The sequence below is a fragment of the Macrosteles quadrilineatus genome, unplaced genomic scaffold (genome assembly GCF_028750875.1).
Source record: "Macrosteles quadrilineatus isolate MER2022 unplaced genomic scaffold, UCM_ALF_1.0 Scaffold_1__1_contigs__length_201487025, whole genome shotgun sequence".
In the NCBI taxonomy this organism is placed as follows: domain Eukaryota; kingdom Metazoa; phylum Arthropoda; class Insecta; order Hemiptera; family Cicadellidae; genus Macrosteles; species Macrosteles quadrilineatus.
Genome location: NW_026542594.1, coordinates 42,365,174 through 42,390,809, shown reverse-complemented (window position 1 = coordinate 42,390,809; position 25,636 = coordinate 42,365,174). Strand labels below are relative to the sequence as shown.

Sequence of the window (25,636 nt, the reverse complement as noted above, 5' to 3'; positions counted from 1 at the left end):
AGGTCTCATGGTAAGACTTAGGCCCGGGACCGATTTACATTTTCATTTTGATGTCCCCAGAGGCCAAAAACACCACTCGTTCAAATTTTTATATATGTATATATATATATATATATATATATGTGTCCGTGAACACGATAACTTGAGTAATTTTTATCCGATTTTGATGAAATTTGGTTTGAAGGTGTAAGGCGGGATAAACTTGAATGAGTTCGCGATTCAGAATGATCGGACCATGGGAACAGGGTTTTATGGGGGGTTTTATGGGGTAAAAATTGGTTTTTCTCACTCTTGACCCTCAAAACACAAAATTTCCCAATTTTTCTCTAAACCTTCTTAAAGAGCTTAAAAAAACAAACAATTCAGTATATCAAAGTGTTTTTGTACGGTTATTGGTTACGGAGAAAACTAAAAAAATGGTAAATTCAAAATTCCCATGTTATTCTTATGGAGAATATTGTAAAATGTTGTAGTTTGCTTGTTTATGGATATCTTTTGATCAAACTTGGCAAATATATTCATTTTATACTAAGCAATAATTATTTTACTTAAAACACACACTTTTTTAGTTTCCTTGTAGCAGCAAACCTAGGTACTCGTTAAACCTAATGTTATTTAAATAGATCAATTGAAAATCAATTCAGCCAAATGGAAATTTGCTTAGGCGTCAGGTTTGCTGCGGCGGGGGTATTTTTTTTATTTAATGACAATGGTATTTTTTTTATGTTGACTTTAGTTAGGGCACTGAGTTTACTGTAGCTAATCACAAATTAGTAAATTCTTAGTTAAGTAAGTCTTAGTAAATTTGATGGCCCCAGATCACATGAGAAGCACTACATGAACTCCTGCTAATCTGTTCTTATTTGTGTACTAGCTGGCCCGACAGACTTCGTCCTGTCCTAATATGGTTTTATGTCAAATGCTCGTTTATTTTCAAGATGAGCTCGTTTGCATCGCTCAATCACGTCCTGGTTGAAGTTCGTTTGCTACGCTTACTCACCTTTAGGTTGGAGCTCGTTCGCTGCGCTCACTTGCCTTCAGGTTTAGCTCGTTCACTACGATAACTCGCCTCCAGGCGTTTTTTGACCATACGTCCCAACGCAGTATAGGACGAAATAAATAAATTTGCCAAATTTTATCAATATATATCCATAAACAAGTAAACTACAACCATTTTCATTTTCTCCATAAGCATAACATGGGAATTTTAAATTACACTATTTTTGAATTTTATCCATGACCGTTAGGCATACAACAACGCTTCAATATACTAAATTATTTATTTTTTTCTAAGCTCTACAAAACGGTTTAAAAAGAAATTTGCTAAATTTTTTGTTTTTAGGGTCAAAAATGGGAAAACCCCATTTTACCCCATAAAACCCCGTTCCCATGGTCCGATTATGCTGGATCGCGAACTCGTTCGAATAAACGTAGGTTTACACGTTTGTACCAAATTTCATCAAAATCGGATCATTTTTGCTCCAGTTATCGCGCTAACAAACACACACACACACACTCACACACATATATATCTATATATATAAAGCTCAAATACCACTGACTCACTCACTCATCACGAAATCTTAGAAACCATAAGACCTAGGAACCTGAAACTTGGCAGGCATCTCCCTTTTGGGTAGTAGACGCTCACTAAGAAAGGATTTTACCCTCCGACCTCTGGGCTCCGCCCCAGTGGCTCTGGAGTTTCTCATGTTAACCTTATGAGTACTCATATTTAAATGGAATTAATGAATCTAACAGCTGTTTCAATTAAACAAGTTGGTTCTGTTCTAACGTTTTCAATAGCATTAAAGTTACAAGCATTACCAACAGGGTGCAGCACTATTATTTCTTTTACATTTATGACAACAGCTAATTTGCAACCAAAAGGTGAGTGAGCGTAGCGAACGAACTTCAACCTGGAGGAGAGTTAGCGTAGCGAACGAGCTAACCTGAAGGCAAGTGAGAGCAGCGAACAAGCTCTAACCTAAAAGTGAGTGAGTGTAGCGAACGAACTTTAACCAGGACGTCAGGACGTGATGGCCTCTAGGGACCTCAAAATGAAAAATTAAATCGGTCCTTTGTCCAGGTCTTACCATGAGTACTACGGTAATAGCTTATTCCCTATATGGGAAATTCGCTAAAAGCGTCAAAAAGTTATAAGATTTACCAACAGGGTGCAGCACTATATTTTTTTGCATTTATGTAAATAGCTAATTTGAACTAAGCAGCAACAAAAAACTGTGATAAGCAATGAGAACTGTCAAAGTAGGATTTTTTACAGTTATATTTATGTTTTTAATGTCATGAATAGTTTGTGATTTTTTGCGAATTTTTAATATTTTTTTTATTGTTTAGGTGAAGTGGTAGTACATTATGGCTATGGTAGATGTTTAATACCATAGTATACCATCAATTTAAAGAAGAAAATTTTATCAAACTTTGTCCTCCCCCATTGCAAACACAAAGCTTGAGTATAACTGCAATAAGCATTTAAAACTTATAAGCCAATCCCGTATGAAGGACGGGTACTCTGCTAGTATATATATCAATTTGAACGGAGGGTGTTTTTGGCCTCTGGGGACCTCAAAACGTAAAAGTAAATCGGTCCCGGGTCTAGGTATTACCATGAGACCTACGGTTATAGCTTATTCCCTATATTCGCTAAAATAACCGAAATACATCATCACGATCTTTTGGAACTTGGTGTTGTTTGATAGAAAATTTTAAATGCTAAATAAAAGTGTTCTTAAAATATTTTAATAAAATTAGCCATTTATTAGCAATTTCAATTAAAAAAATTAAAATGGCTGCCATTTTGAAATTTTTGCTTGGATTAATATACATTTTTTACCAATGTGGGTCTGTTTTATCTAAACATACATACCAAGTTTCATAATGATCGGTTAAAAAAAATTCAAAGATACAAATGTTTATGTGAAAAAATTAAAATGACAGATATCTGGTTAACGAAGCGATTTTGGAAAAATGTTATTCTTGTTTATCTCTTTCTTTTTGACCCATAGAACCATTTCCCAGAGTTTGGCTGTTTACTTAAGGGACACCCTGTATATACTTACTTCTACTTTCTGTGTCCGGAAATCAGACTTCGTTTTTCCAAAAAACTAGCTACCGATATGGCTTTGTCATTCGCTTGTAAAAGATCATCTAATGTGCAAGACTGGTCTAGGCGTGGGCAGATAAGCAGATGGCCAGGATCCTGAACAGCACCACACGCACACAAGATGTTTTCTTCGTCTGGTAAGAGACCCCATTTCTGCATGTTTGTCTTGCATTTTGGTACCTCGACCCTGATTCGATTTAGGGTCTTCCAACATGTAATGCAGGCCTCCACCAGAAGTCAGTTCCTCCCTAGCTGGTATGGGAGGGTTAGTCAACGTGGCCTCCCACCTTGCCACCCGATTGCTTGAGATTGATCCATCCAAGACTTGTGTCCGTGATAAAAAGCTATTTCTGGACCGAAGCCGTCGCTCTGCAGGTTTGTGGCCGTGTAATGGGTGACGAGAGTCTGTCTCTTTCTTAGTCCTTTCTGCTTTGGCAGCGACCTCTTGTCGGATTGATGGAGGGGCTATCCCTATGATAGGATAGAGTTGGTGTACTGCGGTTGGTTTCAAACACCCAGTTACAATCCGAGCCATGTCATTGACTGCAATGTCAACCTTTTTTGCATGTGACGATGCATTCCATACTGGTGCAGCGTACTCCGCAGCCGACACACTGAGCGCTAAAGCTGAGGTTCTGAGGACATTAGGGTTAGCACCCCAGCACCGTTTAGACAGATTCATTTTTAGAAGTCTTCCGGTTGTAGAAGGATTTGCCACAGAGATGTCAGCGTTGCCCGGGGTGAGCCCGATTGTGATGTCGTTCTTAGCGAGTAATGGTCACAATCTCCGGGGAGGCTCCTTCTGTGCACCCCACCCTGTATATAGCCCAGGTTGTATATACCCTGTATGTATAATATTTATTTTGGTATTTAAATTTATCATAATGATTATATTTTTTTTATAACCATACATTGACTTTCTACTAAACATTCAGTGGTATTTGTAGTAATGACTACATCTGTCACAATAAAATAGCTTTTAAACTATTTATAACTGTAGCAGAACAAAAATTAAAAATTTCAAAAACATAGGAATAGTTTTATTTTTTATGTTTGTAAAACTGTGTTTCAGTACCTCCACAGCAACAACGCCAAGTGTTTCGTTAAGTACTCATACTATAATACCTTTTGTTAACTAAAGTAGATCACACATACATCCTTTATGAGTGGTCCATAGCAATATAATTTTCTATAAACTGTTATTTGGCAGTTCATCATGTACACTGTTTTTAAACAACTGATCAATACTTTAAGCTTTGACTATTAATACAAGACAGCTAAATAATGAGTATGTGGAAGGAAACAGGAGACTTAAGATGAGACATGCGACAAGGGCCTTCGAGGAAAGAGTCAAAGCCTGCCTTGGGGATGTTTACTGAAAACTCTTCAGATCAATATTAATATACTTTTTGTTTATTATCCTGCATTTTATTGAATAACTCCAATAAACCCTTAAATTTACTTGTTAACCAAGCACACCATTATATCTAGTCAGTCATTAAGAAAAGCTTTAGTTTTGAGTTGTTATTCAGTTTGAAGCTTAGTTGTGATGTTACGGCAAACTGTTTATAGCTAGTATGACATATTTTGATAGTATTATTTTAATTAATTGCTTGCAAAAATATAAAACATTGTACGCATCCAGGACAAGTAAGTTTGGAAATCTGCCAGAAAATATTCTTCTGATTGTAAGCATCAATTTATTTTGGTATCAATAATGATGTATGTAAATAGAAAGGAGAGCAAAGCTGGGTAATGTCATAGACAAAACATAGTCCCTTAGTAGATTTCCCATCCTTATGGAACAGCTGAAGCCAGTTTTATTGTTAATTTTGTCCGGTTTTCTGTAGATGTTGTGTTTTGTTTACAGTTTGTTTCTTGTTATTTCAGTAATTTAAAACCTCGTTTAACCAAATAAAACAACAATCTAATCATAAACAACAACTCGTCCACTAGCTATACAGACTGTCCCAAAAGTCCCGGACCGGTTTAATATTTTCTAAACGACAACAGATAAATCAATAAGATTTGGTACATCAACACCACACCTAAAAATCTACTTTTTTAAGGAAATATCAATTTCCTGTCACATCATGGGGACGTCCCGCAAGGAGTCAGAAGGAAATCTTAAATAGAAGCATAGGTTGACATGTACATCAAATTAAAGGTCTTTACTAGCAGAATATAATGCCGCAAATTTGAACTCAAACGGACAACCAAGTCAAGAATGACAATGGTTTAAAGATTAATTTAATTTGCATTTGGGGGCACAGCCCTAGGAATCGGACAAAAATTGTTAACGTAAGCATAGGTCGATATGCACATCAAATTAAAGGTCTTCACTAGTAGATTACAATGCCGTAAATTCAAGCTCAAAAGAACGCCTGAGTAAAAAATGGCAGTCGTTCAAAGATTCAAAATGGCAGGTTCAAGAAATCTTTGAACGGCTGCCATTTTTTACTCAGGCGTTCTTTTACTTTTGAGCTTGAATTTACGGCATTGTAATCTAATAGTAAAGGTCTTCAATTTGATGTGCATGTCAACCTATGCTTCTATTTAAGATTTCCTTCTAACTCCTTGCGGGACGTCCCCATGATATGACAGAAAATTGATAGTTCCTTAAAAAAGTAGATTTTTAAGTGTGGTGTTGATGTGCAAAATCTTATAGATTTATCTGTTTTCGTTTAGAAAATATTAAACCGGTCCGGGACTTTTGGGACAGTCTGTATAACCAAACAGTGAGACACAAATAATGAGAAATTAACCATAAAATAATAGGAGCAAATTGTAAACAAAACACGACATCTACAGAAAACCGGACAGAACTAACAATAAAATTGGCTTCATCTGGTCCATAAGGATGGGAAATCTACTAAGGCACTATGTTTTATCTTTGGTAATTTTGAGGCAAATTGTAGAGAAAACAAACGGACAGTGTTAAAAGGTCAAATAATCAATTCCTGAGAACATTTCATAAAAAAATATTTATAGATATAACTAATAATTAATAGGTAACAAACAATAAATAACGATACTGTATTAGGATAGGTTGATTGTTGGCTAACCAGGAACTTCTGGTTTGAAACATTCGTTGCACTGTGTGGGTGAGGCAAGACAGTCTATGTGATACACGTGTCCACATCTAGAACAGAAAGTTTAAACTACAAACTGCATTCGAAACCATATACCATGTCTCTCAAAAGTCCCACCGCCCCTTGTTATTTTTTTATTATTAACAGAGATAAAATTATAATATACAGGGAATTATTATTTATATGATCAAAAAATAAATTTTCACCATCCCCCCCCCCCAGAAGTGGTGGTAGTTTGGTGGTAAGTCAAAATTTTCAAATGTAAACTCCTCTCGAGTTAAATAAAGAAATCAAAATACTAGGTGGCGTTCGCAGAGGCATCCACAAAATTGAGCGGAGTCTTCAGGGTTCCATATATATTGTTATTGTTGTAACCACTTACCATCTTTTTTGTATATTTACCGTCTTGTGAGTAATAGCATAAGCGTAAATATATGTTTTAAGTGTTATAAGACGTTTCTTTTATTTAATTTCCGTATCTTGTTACTGACCTTCACCATTGAGCTTCATAATTATTTTTACCTACAATTTTAAGTGAAGAGACCGTTTGTGTAAAGATAAATATTGGTGTAATTAGATTAGATACACGTTGTTTCGTAAGGAAGGGGAGTAAAAATCACAGAGATGTAATTTTAGGCATTTTCGGAGACCTGCATTTACATTTGAATTTTAAACCCTCAGGGTTAGTCATCAACTTATTCTAAAACAGGGCGGTACAGTTCTAGCTAGTTATAATCTAGAAATCAACCCTTTACAGTTTCGGATTCTACCATTTTGGCTACTAATAACTGCATAAGAGGACTTTATGTGAGGGTGGATATATAAGTGAAACCGCAAAACATATATTATCGTTACAAAAGTTATATTCAACATTTACATTCAAGCGTTTAAACCATAACCCATGTGTTGCACGTTAATAATTGTATAATGAATTGGAAGGTGATCAAAGACGAAGATTAAGCCGTTGAGTTTTTGCTAAAATTATTGTGCTTCCTAGCCGTCCTTGTTGATCTTGACAAGATCAAACTATTTGCTACATAGCGGCTTTTAAAACACGTAATGAAATCCACAATTTATTTAAGGAAACCAGAGTGTGGATGATATGTACATTTTTTTTACGTGTTTGAATCTATAAAATTAATACGCTACATGAAACTTTGTCGGTTGATCTCCTCCGCCATTTCTTAACCGATTTTATCCATTGACGTCTCATTGGAAAGAGCGTTTCGTGTAGATTTGCAAACTGGCCTTACATTTTTGAAAAAGTCCCTTGGGCTCTGCCCCAGTGGCTGTTAAAGTTCCCATGTTATCATTATGGAGATAATAATTGTTAACATTTTGATCAGCTGTATATTTAATTAATGTTATTTATTTTTCAATTCAATGAAAAGCACTGAGTACATTTACTTACTATTTGAGTTTGTGAAAACATAACCTCCAAGACGGATCGTGATAGGATGGTTGTATCTTAAATTTATGTATTTATCGTTGTTTTGTGTCGCTATGACGGATTGAGTTAGCATGATTGTAACTGAAATTTGTGCATTTATCGTTGTTTTGTGTAGCTATAATTTGTTTATTTGTTGTTGTTTTTTCTTTTAAATGCCTCCGACACGACGACAACGAAACATAGACAGGAGGCGTAATCGTGATAACGACCGCAGCTACAGAACAATGGCGCGTAACAGGCTTAACTCAACACAGTCAGCACCTGACCCTGGACAATCTCAACTATTAGGTTACAAATGCGCCCTAACACTACCCCAAAATGACTTTTCGTTCTCAATTGGTCCTCTATCAATAACCTGTGTTGCCTGTACAGCGAGGCATTTTGAGAAGGAGAAAACCGGCAGGAATGATTTAGGTTTATCAATACGAAGATAAACATGGTCTGAGTTACACACCGGTAATCTTTGAGTTGACTCTTTTAAACTCATTGTAAATATGACTGTTATTCGTTTTGAAATAACTCCTGTAATACTTTGCAATTGCTCGAATTCGAGCAACATGTAAACTAGTGAAAAACTAATTCATCACGTTTTATATAAAAGCTAATATAAAAAATTTTGGTTTTCTCAAGTAAGCCAATCACATAAAAAATATCAACTGAGACACTATTATTTATGATGAGTAGCCTCTGGACCATACAGCAACAATAATAATGGTTTAATTTACCTCTGTCAATATGGTCCTTGCGTGTATCTTGTCACTACTGCAGTTTCGTGCTCGTGGAGCACATCATCAGGTGAAGGTCAAAAAGTTAAAACATTTTCCTCACGTGAAGGTCGTCAATTTTTGAAAACACACCGAAAAACACATAACACACGAACGGTACGAAAAAAAAAAACATTTATAAACTTGGCCAATACATTAAAAACGTTACACACGGGGTCCGGCGCCGGTAGAAGACAAGTCATGACTGACGTGTGCCGTAGTCGGTAGCCCCTCCATCCTCACTTCTCTTATCAGAACCTTTTCTTTGGTCTTGTTCCAGGATGTGAATGGCGGTATTATAAATAATGTTAGACTGGAATGAGAGTTGTTCGTTTAAAATATGGTTTGGATGTACTTTAGCTGCTCGGTAAATCTCAAATTCCTCGATGGTGTCCATATATTTACTTTTATGACAAGTATGTATTACTTCTAAATTTGTTTGTATGTCGGTATAACTATGGTTTGAATCAATGATATGGTTGGCAAAAGCTGATTTGGAGTTCTTTCTAGGTAAATGTTCCTTAAATCTAGTTGCAAAAGAGCGTGATGTTTGCCCAATATAAAAACTGGGGCAATCATTACATGTTATTTTATACACTCCAGTGTTGTTTAATTTGTCGCTATTGTCAGTTTGTCTTTCTTTTAAATTACTGGACAGTTTGTTTGTGGTTTTGTAAGCAACTGTGATATTGTTTTTTGCCAATTCTTTTTTGAGAACATTATTAAGTACAATGCCATATTCCGCACTAACATATTTTTTGGGTTCTTTTGTATGTATCTGATTATCCTTTTTCTTGTTTCTTTGTTTCCTAATCAGTTTGTCGATCAGGGCACTCTCATATCCGTTAGATACTGCGATGTATTTTAATATGTCCACTTCATTGTTGTAATTTTCTGTAATTTAGTGGTGTGGGCAAGCAGTCTATGGACGTAGCTATTGTAGGCAGATAATTTATAATTATGGGGATGATGCGAAGTTGAATGAATTGTCTGGTCAGTGGTTGTAGGTTTCCGATAAATTTTAAAATCGAACCTGTTGTCTGCTCTTGTGATGGTAACGTCTAGGAAATTTAATGACTTATTTTTCTCAATTTAAACTGTAAATGTCAAGTTTTTGTGAAAAGTATTAAAGTATGTGCTGAGTAGCTTAATCTGCCTTTCAATGCCCTGGAATACAATAAATGTATCGTCTACGTATCTGCTGTAATGGATGATTTTGCTCTTATAGCGATTTAAATCGGAGAATAGAAACTTGTTTTCAATTTTATTCAAAAACAGTTCTGACAGAACACTGGAAAGAGGCGATCCCATTGTCAGTCCCTCGTTTTGTTTGTAATACTTGTTATCAAACATAAAATAATTCTGTTTTAAAACACATCTTGTTAAGTTTATAAGTTCGTTTTTAGCCTCGCTAGACAATGTAGAGTGTGTATTCAAATTATCTTTCAATATATCTAACGTTTTGTCGATTGGTACGTTAGTAAATAAATTTACAACATCAAATGAAGCGAGTATATAGGATCCCTTTAGTTCAATGTTAGATATTTTATTTACCAAATCAATTGTATTCTTTACACTATGGTCATTTTCTAACTTGGTTTCCCTCCTAATAATCTTATCTTACAAGACCAAAGAAAAGGTTCTGATAAGAGAAGTGAGGATGGAGGGGCTACCGACTACGGCACACGTCAGTCATGACTTGTCTTCTACCGGCGCCGGACCCCGTGTGTAACGTTTTTAATGTATTGGCCAAGTTTATAAATGTTTTTTTTTTTTCGTACCGTTCGTGTGTTATGTGTTTTTCGGTGTGTTTTCAAAAATTGACGACCTTCACGTGAGGAAAATGTTTTAACTTTTTGATCTTCACCTGATGATGTGCTCCACGAGCACGAAACTGCAGTAGTGACAAACTACACGCAAGGACCATATTGACAGAGGTAAATTAAACCATTATTACTATTATTTACAAAGCTGTATGTATTACCATGTAAATAAATAAACTTTGTTTGCATTAAAACACGTGGTTCTGTTCTCAAAAACCCCCACAAAATTCATATACTAACTAGAGGACCTATGCTGCTCAGCAGCGTTGAAATAAATACCATATCCGAGAAATAATAAATTTATGATTTTTGATTGTGTAATACAGTATCTTGAACATAAAATAAAATGATCAATAGCTCAAATTAAAGTCTATAACTTACTGATTATTTTGAGTCTAAAACATAGAAAAAACATAAACAATACTGAAGATATTGATTTTTAATCATAGAAACCCCTTATAAAATATAATTTTCATGTTGATAGTTCACCTTAGGTTTACTTGAAACTCGTGCAATTTGAATAGCTAATAGCTTAAATGAAAGCTGGTATTTCACTGAAGGTTCTTAGACCAAAATATATAGGACTGTATAATTATAACTGGTGGAGAATTAGAAAATAAATCAAATTTATGTTTTTTGGTTGAGTAATACAGTAGATAAATATATGTCGATACGTGATGTGAAATCTTTGCGTGCATACCTTCAATTTGAGACCTCATTCATGAAAATCGGTCGGGTAGAAGAGGCAAACGAACTCGGAAAAGAAAAACAAAATTTAACTCCCACAAGAAATGTATGCAGAGCAAATTTCGTTTACGTGTAAGCCGAGTGGGACTGTAGATATATATATATATGCCGATGATGATGTGAAGTCTGTGCGTGCATACTTTCAACTTGCGACCTCAATCATGAAAATCGGTCGGGTAGAAGAGCCAAACAAACTCGAAAAAGAAAACCAAAATTTGTTTAATCATATACTATTCTCAAACCTTTTCATCACTAATATAGGGGTTACTAAAAATATTACATGAGGTTTTCCCAAGTAAGCTTAAAAAAAGCATTCAAACACAACTTCAACTGTTAATTTAGTTGGATGGACTCAAAGCAAACATGTTTGTTTTATTATTCAAAATGGAACTGTCAATAAACATCCAAACAAGATGTTAAGGTTATTATTATACGATTCATGCTAGTGTCGTCATTTGATTATATTATTTATGATCCATACCGTTTCTAACCTAATATCCGTGGAATAATGCTATCAGCTATTTCTTTATCTACTTCATTCAAAAGTCACCAGCTGATCTTATGCCTTTGTTTATGTGTCAAATACTGCTTCCATAAGGATTACATTGAAACTTTGAGGGGCCGTGGGGCGGATTCATAAGAGATTTGTTTAATGCCATATAGATGTTGGCACTCACCGATATGGTCTTTATCACCATGCAAAATTTGAAAACGAATGCTTCAGCCATCCAGGAGGAGTTTGCATGTTACAAATGCATAAGAGACGTATAAGAGCTTCGCTCAAAAAGAAAATGAATGGCGCAAACTAGAGGTCTCCATGTCAATCGTATCAAAAGTTATGGCAGTTCTAAGTTTTAATTTTTTTTTTCAATAAACTAGGTGGCGTTTGCAGAGGCATCCACAAAATTGAGCGCAGTCATCAAAGGTTGTTATACTGCAGTAAAAACAGTTGTTTTTAATGCATGCGTGGCGGGTTTAAAGGAGCAATTTTACTCTTTACTCTCACTCTCAGGGCCATGCATATCTAAGAAGATATTTGGCCGCACCAACAAAGCCTCTCCATCTTGCTCTATCCTCTGCATCCTCCTCAGTTGCTCCTAGTTGCTCCATGTCTTTCTTTACTTGGCTCCACCATTTTTGTTTTGGCCTTCCTCTCGGTCGTCTTCCTTCGGGATTTCTTAGTAAAACCATAGATAAAACATACTCCATTAGTCAAACATAGTAGATTAGTCATCCTAATGGAACAGCTGAAGCCAATTTTATTGTTAGTTCTGTACGTCCAACTATAGAGGTTATGTTTTGTTTACAATTTGTTTCTTGTTATTGCAGTCATTTAAAACCTCGTTTAACCTAATAAAACAATATAATCATAAACAATAACTGGTCTCCTAGTTATATAACCAAATAGTAAAGCACAAATCATGAAAATAGCCCTAAAATAATAGAAACAAAATGTTGTCTACACTAGCGATCAGTGTGGACGTACATGAACTAGACACAAAAAACAAGCTTCAAAATTTACAATGGGATGAGGAGTCTACTTGTGTTGCTTAGTCTATGGTAAAACTAATTTTAACTTATTTTGCTCCTGTCTTCGTAAAACATGTCCAGCCCATCTAACTCTTCTACACTTAAATTCACACACCACATCTGGATCTCTGTAGAGTTCTCTCAGTTCTCTGTTGTGTCTCTTCCTCCATTCACCACCTTCATAAATTGGTCCATAGATTTTTCTTAAAATCTTATTTTCGAATGTGATTAACTTCTTTTCTTCTTTTTTATTTGGTTTCCATGTTTCAGCTCCGTATAATAATACTGGGCTGATTATTGTCTTATAAATTCTAACTTTGGTGTTTTTTGGCAGTAACTTAGAGGACATCAGTCTGTTGCAAGTGTAGAAACATCTGTTTGCCAGATTTAGTCTATTTTGAATTTTTATTTCTTCTTTGTTTTCCCTGGATAAAATAACCCCTAAGTACTTAAAATGTTCTAATTTTTCAAATTTATGGTCATCTACCTGCAGTGGGTCTTGGGCTATACCCTGATTTCTTGAAAATTGCATATATTTGGTTTTCCCATCATTTACTTTTAGTCCTAATTGTCCTGTTTTGTCCATAAATACTTTTGTTAGTTGGCGTAGGTCCTCTAAAGTTTCTGCAAAAATGACGACATTGTCTGCAAACGCTAATATGCATATTAGCGTTTGCAGACTATATTGAGGTTTGAGAATAGTATATGATTAATTTTACTCTTTAGGGAGTAAAAATAATTTTTAGCCTCTATGGAGTAAAAATCAGCTGTTGTCAACTCAGTTGTAATTTTCGATTGTAAACGATTGCATGTATCAAAAATATGTATCGATTCGTGCTTCTTAATCATTTTAACCTACAGTCTACAGTCTCTTCCCATAGCATTTTAGCATTGCAGATACATTAATCCATTCCCACACTCAACACTGCTCACCTTTACTACTTCCTTCACCACCCCCTACGTCGTGGACCTGTTTCCCTCTCTTCCTATAGCATTTTAGGATTGCAGATACATTAATGTAATTGCCAAAGACAGTTCCCACACTCTGCACTGCTAGCCTTACTACTTCATTCACCATTTCCTATGTCATAGAGCTGTTTCCTTCCCTTCTCATAGCATTTAAGTATTACAGATACATTTATCTAACTGCCCAAACGGTTCCCCCACTCTGCACTGCCAGCCTTTACTACTTCCTTCACCACTACCTACGTCGAGGGGCCTGTTTCCTTCCCTTAACATAGCATTTTAGGATTGAAGATACATTAATCTTACTGCCACAGACGGTTCTCACACTATGCTCATATTTTAAATAAATAAATAAATAAAATAAATAAATAAGGTCTTTATTTGCAAGCGTTCATCAAAGTACAAACTCTGTTTTTCATGTCAACTTTTGTCAAATTAAGTAAAGTACCTGGGCACCGAGCTTTGCTCGGGGAAAATCATTAGTTCACTCTGAAAGCAGTCTTAGTATTTGAGATACATAAATCCATTCTTAAACTCCACTCGGCTCGCCTTTACTACGTCCTACACCATTTCCTACGTCATGGATCTTTTTCCCTCCTTTCCCATAGCACTTTAGGATTGTAGATACCTTAATCTAATCGTTATTAACAGTTCCCACACTCCGGACAGCTCGCCTTGACTACTTCCTTCACCACTTCCAACGTAGCGGACCTGTTTTCCTCCCTTCCCATAGCATTTCCGATTTGCAGACACCTTATTCTAATCGTCATAAACAGTTCTCACACTCCGGACTACTCCCATTGACTACTTCCATCACCACTTCCTACGTCGCGAACCTGTTTTCCTCCCTTTCCATAGCATTTTAGGATTGCCCATACCCTTATCTAATCGTCATAAACAGTTCCCACACTCCGGACAGCTCACCTTGACTACTTCCTTCACCACTTCCTACGTCACGGACCTGTTTCCTTCCCTTCCCATAGCATTTTAGGATTGCCCATACCCTTATCTAATCGTCATAAACAGTTCCCACACTCCGGACAGCTCGCCTTGACTACTTCCTTCACCACTTCTTCCTACGTCGCGGACCTGTTTTCCTCCCTTCCCATAGCATTTTAGGATTGCAGATACCTTAATCTAATCGTCATAAACAGTTCCCACACTCCGGACTACCCGCTTTCACTATTTTTTACGTCGCGGACCTGTTTCCCTCCCTTCCCATAGCATTTTAGGATTGCAGATACCCTAATCTTATCGTCATAAACAGTCCCCACACTCCGGACTGCTCGCCTTTACTACTTCCTTCATCACTTACTACGTCACGGACCTGTTTCTCTCTATTCCCATAGTATTTTATGATTGCCTTTACTACTTCCTTCACCACTTCCTACGTCGCGGACCTGTTTTCCTTCCTTCCCATAGCATTTTAGGATTGCAGATACCTTAATCTAATCGTCATAAACAGTTCCCACACTCCGGACTACTCGCCTTCACTATTTTTTACGTCGCGGACCTGTTTCCCTCCCTTCCCATAGCATTTTAGGATTGCAGATACCCCAATCTTATCGTCATAAACAGTCCTCACACTCCGGACTACTCGCCTTTACTACTTCCTTCATCACTTTACGTCACGGACCTGTTTCTCTCTATTCCCATAGTATTTTATGATTGCCTTTACTACTTCCTTCACCACTTCCTACGTCGCGGACCTGTTTCCTTCCCTTCCCATAGCATTTTAGGATTGCAGATACCTTCATCTAATCGTCATAAACAGATCCCAGACTTCGCACTGCTACCCTTGACTACAATGTATTGAGTAATCTTCAGTATAATCTTTGCTCAATATTAAGTGATGTTTTTCCTTTTGTACTGTATTTGTGATTTGCTAGTATACTGTGGGCAGTTGGCTTATTATGAACACATGCTACAACTTCATAGTCTTTTGTTTACTTTTTTCCTTGTTATTCAATTCAGCCAACATGGTTACCTAGCAACCCATAAGACTAATGTTAAAAAAATGTGATTTTCAGTTTCATTTTTCTACGTAATTAGATTTTTGTTGGCAGTTCTAACTGCAGTAAACTCGTTTTTAGGCCAGAAATCAACTATTTACAACATTTGAAGAAAATCATCGGAGCCGTTTTCGAGATCTTTTTTGCAAGCAAGCAAGCATACATACATACAAGCAAACATTGCTCGTATTAGAGTATAGGATAAAACAAAACAATAGTCTATTCATAAAATCAAAAATAAAATTATCTATACAGTTTAGGTAAACATTTCCTTTACACATTTCTTAAACCTATTACAACTGTACTCTTTTAAAGTGGGTGGCAGAGCATTGTTCTTTTTTGGGCCAAAGAAACTAAACCCCTTCTTCCCCGTTTCCAGTTTTGTCTTTGGAAAGTGCAACAGGCTGTCCTGTCGAGTACTGTGCTCATTTATTTCATGTCTAAATACCAACTTTTTCCTAAGGTATTCAGGTATTCCCGTCTAAAGAACTTTGTGGACCAGATTTACAGTTTGTATGTCAGAGTACCCCATGATTGACAACACCTTGGCACTCAATCTGTGCTCACTAGTGTGATCAAATTTTTTCAGATTGTAGACAAAACTTCCCTACCGACCGCCACACTTCCATGTTACTGAGGTATGATTATAGTTGGTAGCTAATGTTTTAACACGTTCTCTACAGACCGCCACTATCCTCTGTAACTGAGGGATGAGTACAGTTGGCAGCTATTGTGTTAACAAGTTCCCTACCGACTGTCACACTACTCTGTAACTGAGGGATGAGTATAGTTGGTATTTAATGTGTTTACACGTTCCCTACAGACCGCCACACTCCTCTGTAACTGAGGGATGAGTATAGTTGGTAGCTAATGTGTCAACACGCACACTCCTCAGTAACTGAGGGATAAGTATAGTTGGTAGCTAATGTGTTAACACGTTCCCTATAGACCGCCACTATCCTCTGTAACTGTGGGACGAGTATAGTTGGTAGCTAATGTGTTAACACGCACACTCCTCTGTAACTGAGGGATAAGTACAGTTGGTAGCTAATGTGTTAACACGTTCCCTATAGACCGCCACTATCCTCTGTAACTGTGGGACGAGTATAGTTGGTAGCTAATGTGTTAACACGCACACTCCTCTGTAACTGAGGGATGAGTATAGTTGGTAGCTAATGTGTTAACACGCACACTCCTCAGTAACTGAGGGATAAGTATAGTTGGTAGCTAATATTTTAACACGTTCCCTATAGACCGCCACTATCCTCTGTAACTGTGGGATGAGTATAGTTGGTAGCTAATGTGTCAACACGCACACTCCTCAGTAACTGAGGGATAAGTATAGTTGGTAGCTAATGTGTTAACACGTTCCCTATAGACCGCCACTATCCTCTGTAACTGTGGGACGAGTATAGTTGGTAGCTAATGTGTTAACACGCACACTCCTCTGTAACTGAGGGATAAGTACAGTTGGTAGCTAATGTGTTAACACGTTCCCTATAGACCGCCACTATCCTCTGTAACTGTGGGACGAGTATAGTTGGTAGCTAATGTGTTAACACGCACACTCCTCTGTAACTGAGGGATGAGTATAGTTGGTAGCTAATGTGTTAACACGCACACTCCTCAGTAACTGAGGGATAAGTATAGTTGGTAGCTAATGTGTTAACACGCACGCTCCTCTGTAACTGAGGGATAAGTACAGTTGGTAGCTAATGTGTTAACACGTTCCCTATAGACCGCCACTATCCTCTGTAACTGTGGGACGAGTATAGTTGGTAGCTAATGTGTTAACACGCACACTCCTCTGTAACTGAGGGATAAGTATAGTTGGTAGCTAATGTGTTAACACGCACACTCCTCTGTAACTGTGGGACGAGTATAGTTGGTAGCTAATGTGTTAACACGCACGCTCCTCTGTAACTGAGGGATAAGTACAGTTGGTAGCTAATGTGTTAACACGTTCCCTATAGACCGCCACTATCCTCTGTAACTGTGGGACGAGTATAGTTGGTAGCTAATGTGTTAACACGCACACTCCTCTGTAACTGTGGGACGAGTATAGTTGGTAGCTAATGTGTTAACACGCACACTCCTCTGTAACTGATGTATGATTATAGTTGGTATTTAATGTGTTTACATGTTACCTACAGACCGCCACTATCCTCTGTAACTGAGGGATGAGTATAGTTAATAGCTAATGTGTTAACACGTTCCCTTGTGACCGTCACAAAACTCTGTAAATGAGGGATGAGAATAGTTAGTACCTAGCTAATTTGTTAACACGTTCCCTACTGACCGACACACTCCTCTGTAACTGAGGCATGGTTATAGTTGGTAGCTAATATTTTAATACATTCCCTACTGAACGACAAACTCCTCTGTAACTGAGGTATGATTATATTCGGTAGCTTATGTTTTAACACGTTCCCTTGTGACCGTCACACTCCTCTGTAACTGAGGTATGAGTATAGTTGGTAGCTTATGTTTTAACACGTTCCCTTGTGACCGTCACACTCCTCTGTAACTGAGGTATGAGTATAGTTGGTAGCTAATGTGTTAACACGTTCCCTTGTGACCGTCACACTCCTCTGTAACTGAGGTATGAGTATAGTTGGTAGCTTATGTTTTAACACGTTCCCTTGTGACCGTCACACTCCTCTGTAACTGAGGTATGAGTATAGTTGGTAGCTTATGTTTTAACACATTCCCTTGTGACCGTCTCAGTCCTCTGTAACTGAGGTATGAGTATAGTTGGTAGCTTATGTTTTAACACGTTCCCTTGTGACCGTCTCAGTCCTCTGTAACTGAGGTATGAGTATAGTTGGTAGCTTATGTTTTAACACGTTCCCTTGTGACCGTCTCAGTCCTCTGTAACTGAGGTATGAGTATAGTTGGTAGCTTATGTTTTAACACGTTCCCTTGTGACCGTCTCAGTCCTCTGTAACTGAGGTATGAGTATAGTTGGTAGCTTATGTTTTAACACGTTCCCTTGTGACCGTCACACTCCTCTGTAACTGAGGTATGAGTATAGTTGGTAGCTTATGTTTTAACACGTTCCCTTGTGACCGTCACACTCCTCTGTAACTGAGGTATGAGTATAGTTGGTAGCTAATGTGTTAACACATTCCCTTGTGACCGTCTCACTCCTCTGTAACTGAGAGATGAGTATAGTTGGTAGCTTATGTGTAAACACGTTCCCTTCCAACTGTCACACTCCTCTGTAACTGAGGCATGGTTATAGTTGGTAGCTAATATTTTAACACGTTCCCTACTGAACGACAAACTCCTCTGTAACTGAGGTATGATTATATTCGGTAGCTTATGTTTAACACGTTCCCTTGTGACCGTCTCACTCCTCTGTAACTGAGAGTTGAGTATAGTTGGTAGCTAATGTGTTAACACATTCCCTTGTGACCGTCTCACTCCTCTGTAACTGAGAGATGAGTATAGTTGGTAGCTTATGAGAAAAAACGTTCCCTTCCAACTGTCACACTCCTCTGTAACTGAGGGATGAGTATTGTTGGTAGCTAATGTGTTAACACATTCCCTTGTGACCGTCTCACTCCTCTGTAACTGAGAGATGAGTATAGTTGGTAGCTTATGTGTAAACACGTTCCCTTCCAACTGTCACACTCCTCTGTAACTGAGGCATGGTTATAGTTGGTAGCTAATATTTTAACACGTTCCCTACTGAACGACAAACTCCTCTGTAACTGAGGTATGATAATATCCGGTAGCTTATGTTTTAACACGTTCCCTTGTGACCGTCTCACTCCTCTGTAACTGAGAGATGAGTATAGTTGGTAGCTAATGTGTTAACACATTCCCTTGTGACCGTCTCACTCCTCTGTAACTGAGAGATGATTATAGTTGGTAGCTTATGTGTAAACACGTTCCCTTCCAACTGTCACACTCCTCTGTAACTGAGGCATGGTTATAGTTGGTAGCTAATATTTTAACACGTTCCCTACTGAACGACAAACTCCTCTGTAACTGAGGTATGAGTATAGTTGGTAGCTTATGTTTTAACACGTTCCCTTGTGACCGTCTCAGTCCTCTGTAACTGAGAGATGAGTATAGTTGGTAGCTTATGTGTAAACACGTTCCCTTCCAACTGTCACACTCCTCTGTAACTGAGAGATGAGTATAGTTGGTAGCTTATGTGTAAACACGTTCCCTTCCAACTGTCACACTCCTCTGTAACTGAGGGATGAGTATTGTTGGTAGCTTATGTGTAAACACGTTCCCTTCCAACTGTCACACTCCTCTGTAACTGAGAGATGAGTATAGTTGGTAGCTTATGTGTAAACACGTTCCCTTCCAACTGTCACACTCCTCTGTAACTGAGGGATGAGTATTGTTGGTAGCTTATGTGTAAACACGTTCCCTTGTGACCGTCTCACTCCTCTGTAACTGAGAGATGAGTATAGTTGGTAGCTTATGTGTAAACACGTTCCCTACCGACCGTCACACTCCTCTGTAACTGAGGGATGAGTATAGTTGTTAGCTAATGTGTAAAATAAAATTTAATCAAGGTACTTTTTCACTTTTTTGCAAGAATAAGTAATCTTTCTTCATTTATCTACAAAAATATGTATTTTATTTGATTATGAACAATTAAAACTTTGATCTGCTATAATTTTTGTTAGGATTGACGTGGAGACCTTCTTTTATTATGGCCTTTACAATTATGTTGTACTTGATAGGGTGTTTTGAAAATTTTGACTTACCTTAAAGTACCCCTTTATAGGGGAGGGGGTGAAAATGTACATACTGTACACCAAAACCTTCCCTTTTTGATCATATATATATTCTTTAAATACTTTAAATATATTAAAGAATATATTCTTTAAATTTTATCTATATTAATTTAAAAAAATAACAGGGCGAGTGGAACTTTTGAGACACATGGTTTAGATAATTTAAAGCTTTTGTCTATAAAACACTATATATGCCAAATATTATTCAATTGGTGTGAGAAGAAGCATTTCAAGAAAAGGAAAATAGGATAGATAAAACAGTGTAATATCATATCATGAAATGCACCAGATTATAGTACCAAGACACATAGAATAATTTTGTCGATGGGAAGATTATGAGGGTTGCTAGTAAATTTAAGTCTCCAACGAGCTCCAGATGCCACCAATCAATCTGGGTCGGATCTGACACCCCCACCATGTTTTCTATTACCCTAGGGGGCAATTCTTTTCCTCACTACAATTTCCGCCCCTAAGGACCAAGGTTTGGACTCTTGGTTCGGTAATTGGCAGCGAAGTGAGAGAATATCTACAGGAAAAATGCCAAGAAAGAATCACATTCTGTGATTAGATTTATGTGGTCTAAGGTAGTCTGTGGATTCACATTTTTTCAGGTCGGTTTCAAGTGATTGGTTCAAGCCAGAAATAATTTTAGGGCAAAACTCAGGTCGGATCAAGCACTGCCAAACTTTTATTTACATGACCGCAGAAAGTGTCTGCGATGATGCACGGTTAAAAATTGACAATTTTACCCCAATCGTGATGGTCAAGGTTTAAAATTGTAACTTTAAAAGATGTCCTTCATTTTTAGCAAAATCGCTGAAATCATTCATGATTTCATTGAGACCGCAGTAGACATTCTCTATTTGAACCTGACTGCGGAAGATGTTCTTGGTTTCACCACGATAAGGGAAAGATCATGTACAATATCATATAAAAAATGATTATAGTATTACAATCAATAGAGTATTTTAAAAATCAACACTTTCCAAAGCTACCTGATTTTGGAAAAACCGTCCCACCCCAAGTGAAAAAGTCTGACCTGCAAACTCCTAGTCGGCTCAACCCCTTCCCCTTCCATTAAAGTCTATCTATCACTGGTAAATAGATTCATAGGGATGGGGACCGACTTGAATAGTAGTGAACTAAGTAGAGAATAAGGTGTCAGATTTGGACTAGTTCACTTAGGTTGAACAATTGGAAATCATTGGAAATCAAAGTAGGACCCGTCTTACAAGGAATATTTGGTTCCTCTTCTAGTGTTAGTTTATTTAAAATTCTTAATGCTCAAAAATAAGTTAGAACAGTTTTTTAACACCTCACAAATTAAAATCAATTCCAAAGTATGAGTACAGGAACTCTTGTAACAAAATCCAGCTTTGTGTATTGAGACAACTATTTAAGTAATCTTTTACACATAGGAAGTAGTATGCATTACCTAAAAAAGTGCAAAGTAGAGTGTAGCCTGTAGTGACACGTAGAGCAGCTGGTGGGCACGAGCAGTCCTTTCCTGGAGTCTCTCAAGGCTCTTTGCAACTTGGTGTGCAGGTCTGAGTATTGCATCTGAACTGTGGTGCGCAGCATGGCCCTCTCATGAACACACTTGTCAAACAGACCTGCAGCAATACACATCTACATTAGTACGAATAATTAATTAACAGAAAACAAACATGTTTATCCCTCGTATCTCCTTTATAAAAAAAATACCCCCGCCGCAGCAAACCTGCTGCCTAAGCGAATTTCCATTTGTCTGAATAGATTTTCAATTAAATCTATTTAAATAACATTACGTTTAATGAGTACCTAGGTTTGCTGCTACAAGGAAAGTAATAAAGTATATTTTTAAGTAAAATATGAATAGCTTAGGATAAAATAAATAAATTTGCCAAGTTTAATCAAAATATATCCATAAACAAGCAAATTACAACATTTTACAATATTCTCCATAAGAATAACATAGGAATTTTAAATTTACATTTTTTTAATTTTCTCCATTACTAATTACCATACAAAAACACTTTGATATACAAATTATTTTTTTTCTGAGCTCTTTAAAAAGGTTAAGAGAGAAATTGGGAAATTTTGTGTTTTGAGGGTCAAAAGTTAAAAAAACCATTTTTACCCAAAAAAAGCCCCCGTAAAACCCCGTTCCGATGATCCGATCATGCTGGTTCACAAACTCATTCAAGTTCATCCCGCCTTACACCTTTAAACCAAATTTCATCAAAATCGTACAAAAATTACTCAAGTTATCGCGTTCACGGACGTATATATATAAATACATATATAAAAATTTGAACGAACGGTGTTTTTGGCCTCTGGGGACATCAAAATGAAAAAGTAAATCGGTCCCGGGCCTAGGTTTTACCTTGGCACCTACGGTAATAGCTACTTCCCTATAGGGAAATTCGCTAAAAAAAAATATTAGGTGAAGACAATCTTAATTGAATGTTTGTTTCTGGTAAATCATCAATGTTTACTATTTTGTTGAATTTATTTTCAATTTGAAAACCATTGCAACAAAATATAATCTTGGCCTAACTATTTCAAAAACATAAGCAAACATGATTTCAAAATTTACAGAAAACCAACTCAATCAGACCTAATGATGCCATAAAATTCTAACCATCCTTGGAAATACAAACTATCTGCTCTTAGATCCATGCTAAATCGTCTTTTGAACATTCCAATGACAAAGGAAAATTACAAAATAGAATTAAACCAAATTAAATACTTAACATCAAGGAATGGATATAAGCAAAACATCATCTACAATATAATTTGAAACATCAAAAGAAAGAAATATCTAAATCAAGAACACAACAATAAAAAAAAGAAGAAAGAAAAATTAATGAATGAAATGTGTTTATTTCCACATAATATATAAAGAAGACAAAACAAACTTTTTAATACAAAATATACTTACAAAATATCAGTTGAGCAGTAAGATTTAATTACCCTGAGTTCTGAGCTAGCCCGCTGTGCCGATGCAATTCTATCAAGAAACATGTCAGTTACATAGGCAATGTTTCTTGTTACTGTGTGGATGGCCAGTTTAACTTCCTCATCTAAATCATAACTCTCATTAGCTGCTACAGGACTTCTTGAGAGACAATCAGCAGTGGCTAAATGTTTGCCAGGAGTGTATGTCACATTGTAGGAATATCTCATCAGACAAAGTCTTAGTCTTTGAAGACGGGGTGTCATATCATTGATCTCTTTAGTAGTCAAAATACTTACCAAAGGTTTGTGATCTGTTTCTAGCGTGATGAGCTTGCCCACAATGTAGTCTTTAAACTTGTCACAGCTCCATGTTAATGATAGAGCTTCTCGTTCAATGTTATAGTAGTTTCGTTCGGTTTCGCTCAGAGTGCGTGAAATATAAGAAATAGGCTTCCAATTCCCATCTGATTGTTGTTGTAAAAGTACTCCACCCAGGCCTTGTGTAGAAGAGTCAGCAGAAATCATAGTCGGTTTATTTTTATCATAGAATGCAAGTTGAGGTGGAGAAGCCAATAATTCTTTCAGTTCATCGAATGCTTTTTTGTTGTTCACAACCCCAACACCATTTGTTTTTTCTACTTAGTAGGTCGGTAATGGGTTTTAGTAACCGGCTTTTGTTAGGTATGTATTTGCCAATGAAGTTCACCATACCAAGTAACCTTTGAACTCCTAAAATATCTGTTGGAGGAGCCATTTTTCGTATAGCTTCGACTTTGGTCTCATCGACTTGATTCCTGATTCAGATAAATGGTGACCTAGTTCTATTTCTTATTTAGATAAAAATTAAAAGATCAAAAGAAACTAAACTGTTTTTAATCAAGACACTAATACAAGACAATATTATTAAAGAAAGTAAATAAAATCATATGGTTAAATATTAGTTAAATAACCATAGAGGTTAAACACAAATTGATGAACTTAGTAAGATCACTGATTATTGCCAAGATTTGTAGCAACATTAGGTAAACTGGAAAGTGGAGAATACAGACAGCATGTTATGTTATATGACTACTGACCCATGATGAGAGGTCGCAGCTCTCCCAGTGTCCCGTTGGTGTGTTCCAGCAATAGATGAACCTCAGAGGCCAAGTTGAGGTCTGTGTTGTTCAGCACTTGTCTTAACAGATCTGAAAAAATAAATTGACTTTATAAAGATTATAGGATATGTTACAAAAACTGCCAAAACAGTAGGGTTTCCCTTTTTTAGTGAATTTCCCATATAGGAAATAAGCTATTACCGTAGTACTCATGGTAAGACCTGGACCCGGGACCGATTTAATTTTTCTTTTTTAGGTCCCTAGAGGCCGAAAACACCATCCGTTCAAATTCATATATATATATATATATATATATATATATATATGTGTGTCCGTTAGCGCGATAACTCGAGCAAAAATGATCCGATTTTTATGAAATTTGGTACAAACGTGTAAACCAACGTTTATTCAAACAAGTTCGCTAACCAGCATAATCGGACCATGGGAACGGGAGTTTATGGGGGGTTTTATGGGGTAAAAATGGGGTTTTCCCATTTTTGACCCTTAAAAGAACAAATAATTTAGTATATTGAAGCGCTGTTGTATGCCTAACGGTCACGGAGAAAATTCAAAAATAGTGTAATTTAAAATTCCCATGTTATTCTTATGGAGAAAATGAAAACTGTTGTAGGTTGTAGTTTACTTGTTTATGGATATATATTGATAAAATTTGGCAAATTTATTTATTTCATCCTATACTATTGACGTATGGTCAAAAGACACTTTTTACCTTCCCCGCAGCCGCAAACCTAAGCACTCGTTAAATCTAATGTTTTTTTTTAATAGGGAATAAATATGTCTTATTTATAGAAATAGTTTAGTAAAAATGTAATCAGACAAGTTGAAATTCGCTTAGTCTGCAGGTTTGCTGCGGTGGGGGTATTATTTTAATAGTTCTACTTTCTACCACCTAATATTTTACTCCACCAGTGTCCAGGTTAACTCAGGTCCAGGTTAAGCCGTGCCTATTATAGCCTAAGTAAGGACAATGAATTGTGTTGAAATATAGTGTAGATCGTCAGGGGTGCCCATCCCCCCTAAGGCTTATGACGCAAATTCCCCCCCCCCCCCAACACTGGTCAAGACATAATTCCCCAAATCAGACGTAGAGCTCTAGGTCCACCCCGGAAAGTATCACTTTCAGTAATTTCCCATACCTGTTAAGTAGTTCATTTTGCATGTACCCACTTACCAGTTACCACTGATTATTGAAATGAAAAAATACATTTACAAACACAATTGGCTAAATAAACTAAAACATAGCATAATATTTTCAATTGATGCTAGAAATTAAGAGTTATTGGTAACTGTAAATAATTTAGTATTAT

The 25,636-nt window shown here is 36.8% G+C and overlaps 1 protein-coding gene across 1 annotated transcript in view; it reads right to left on the bottom strand.

Annotated features, from left to right (window-relative positions):
• Nucleotides 1-6,089: 6,089 nt before the first annotated feature.
• LOC128982827 (vacuolar protein sorting-associated protein 8 homolog) overlaps nt 6,090-25,636 on the bottom strand; it is a 306,699-nt gene continuing 287,152 nt past the window's right edge. Inside the window, exons 22-24 of the mRNA XM_054401853.1 lie at nt 24,288-24,398; nt 21,707-21,884; nt 6,090-6,266 (exon numbers count right to left, since the gene is read on the bottom strand). Of these exons, the coding sequence (XP_054257828.1) occupies nt 6,185-6,266; nt 21,707-21,884; nt 24,288-24,398 (371 nt within the window). The 3' untranslated portion in view covers nt 6,090-6,184. The remainder of the gene's footprint in view (nt 6,267-21,706; nt 21,885-24,287; nt 24,399-25,636) is intronic.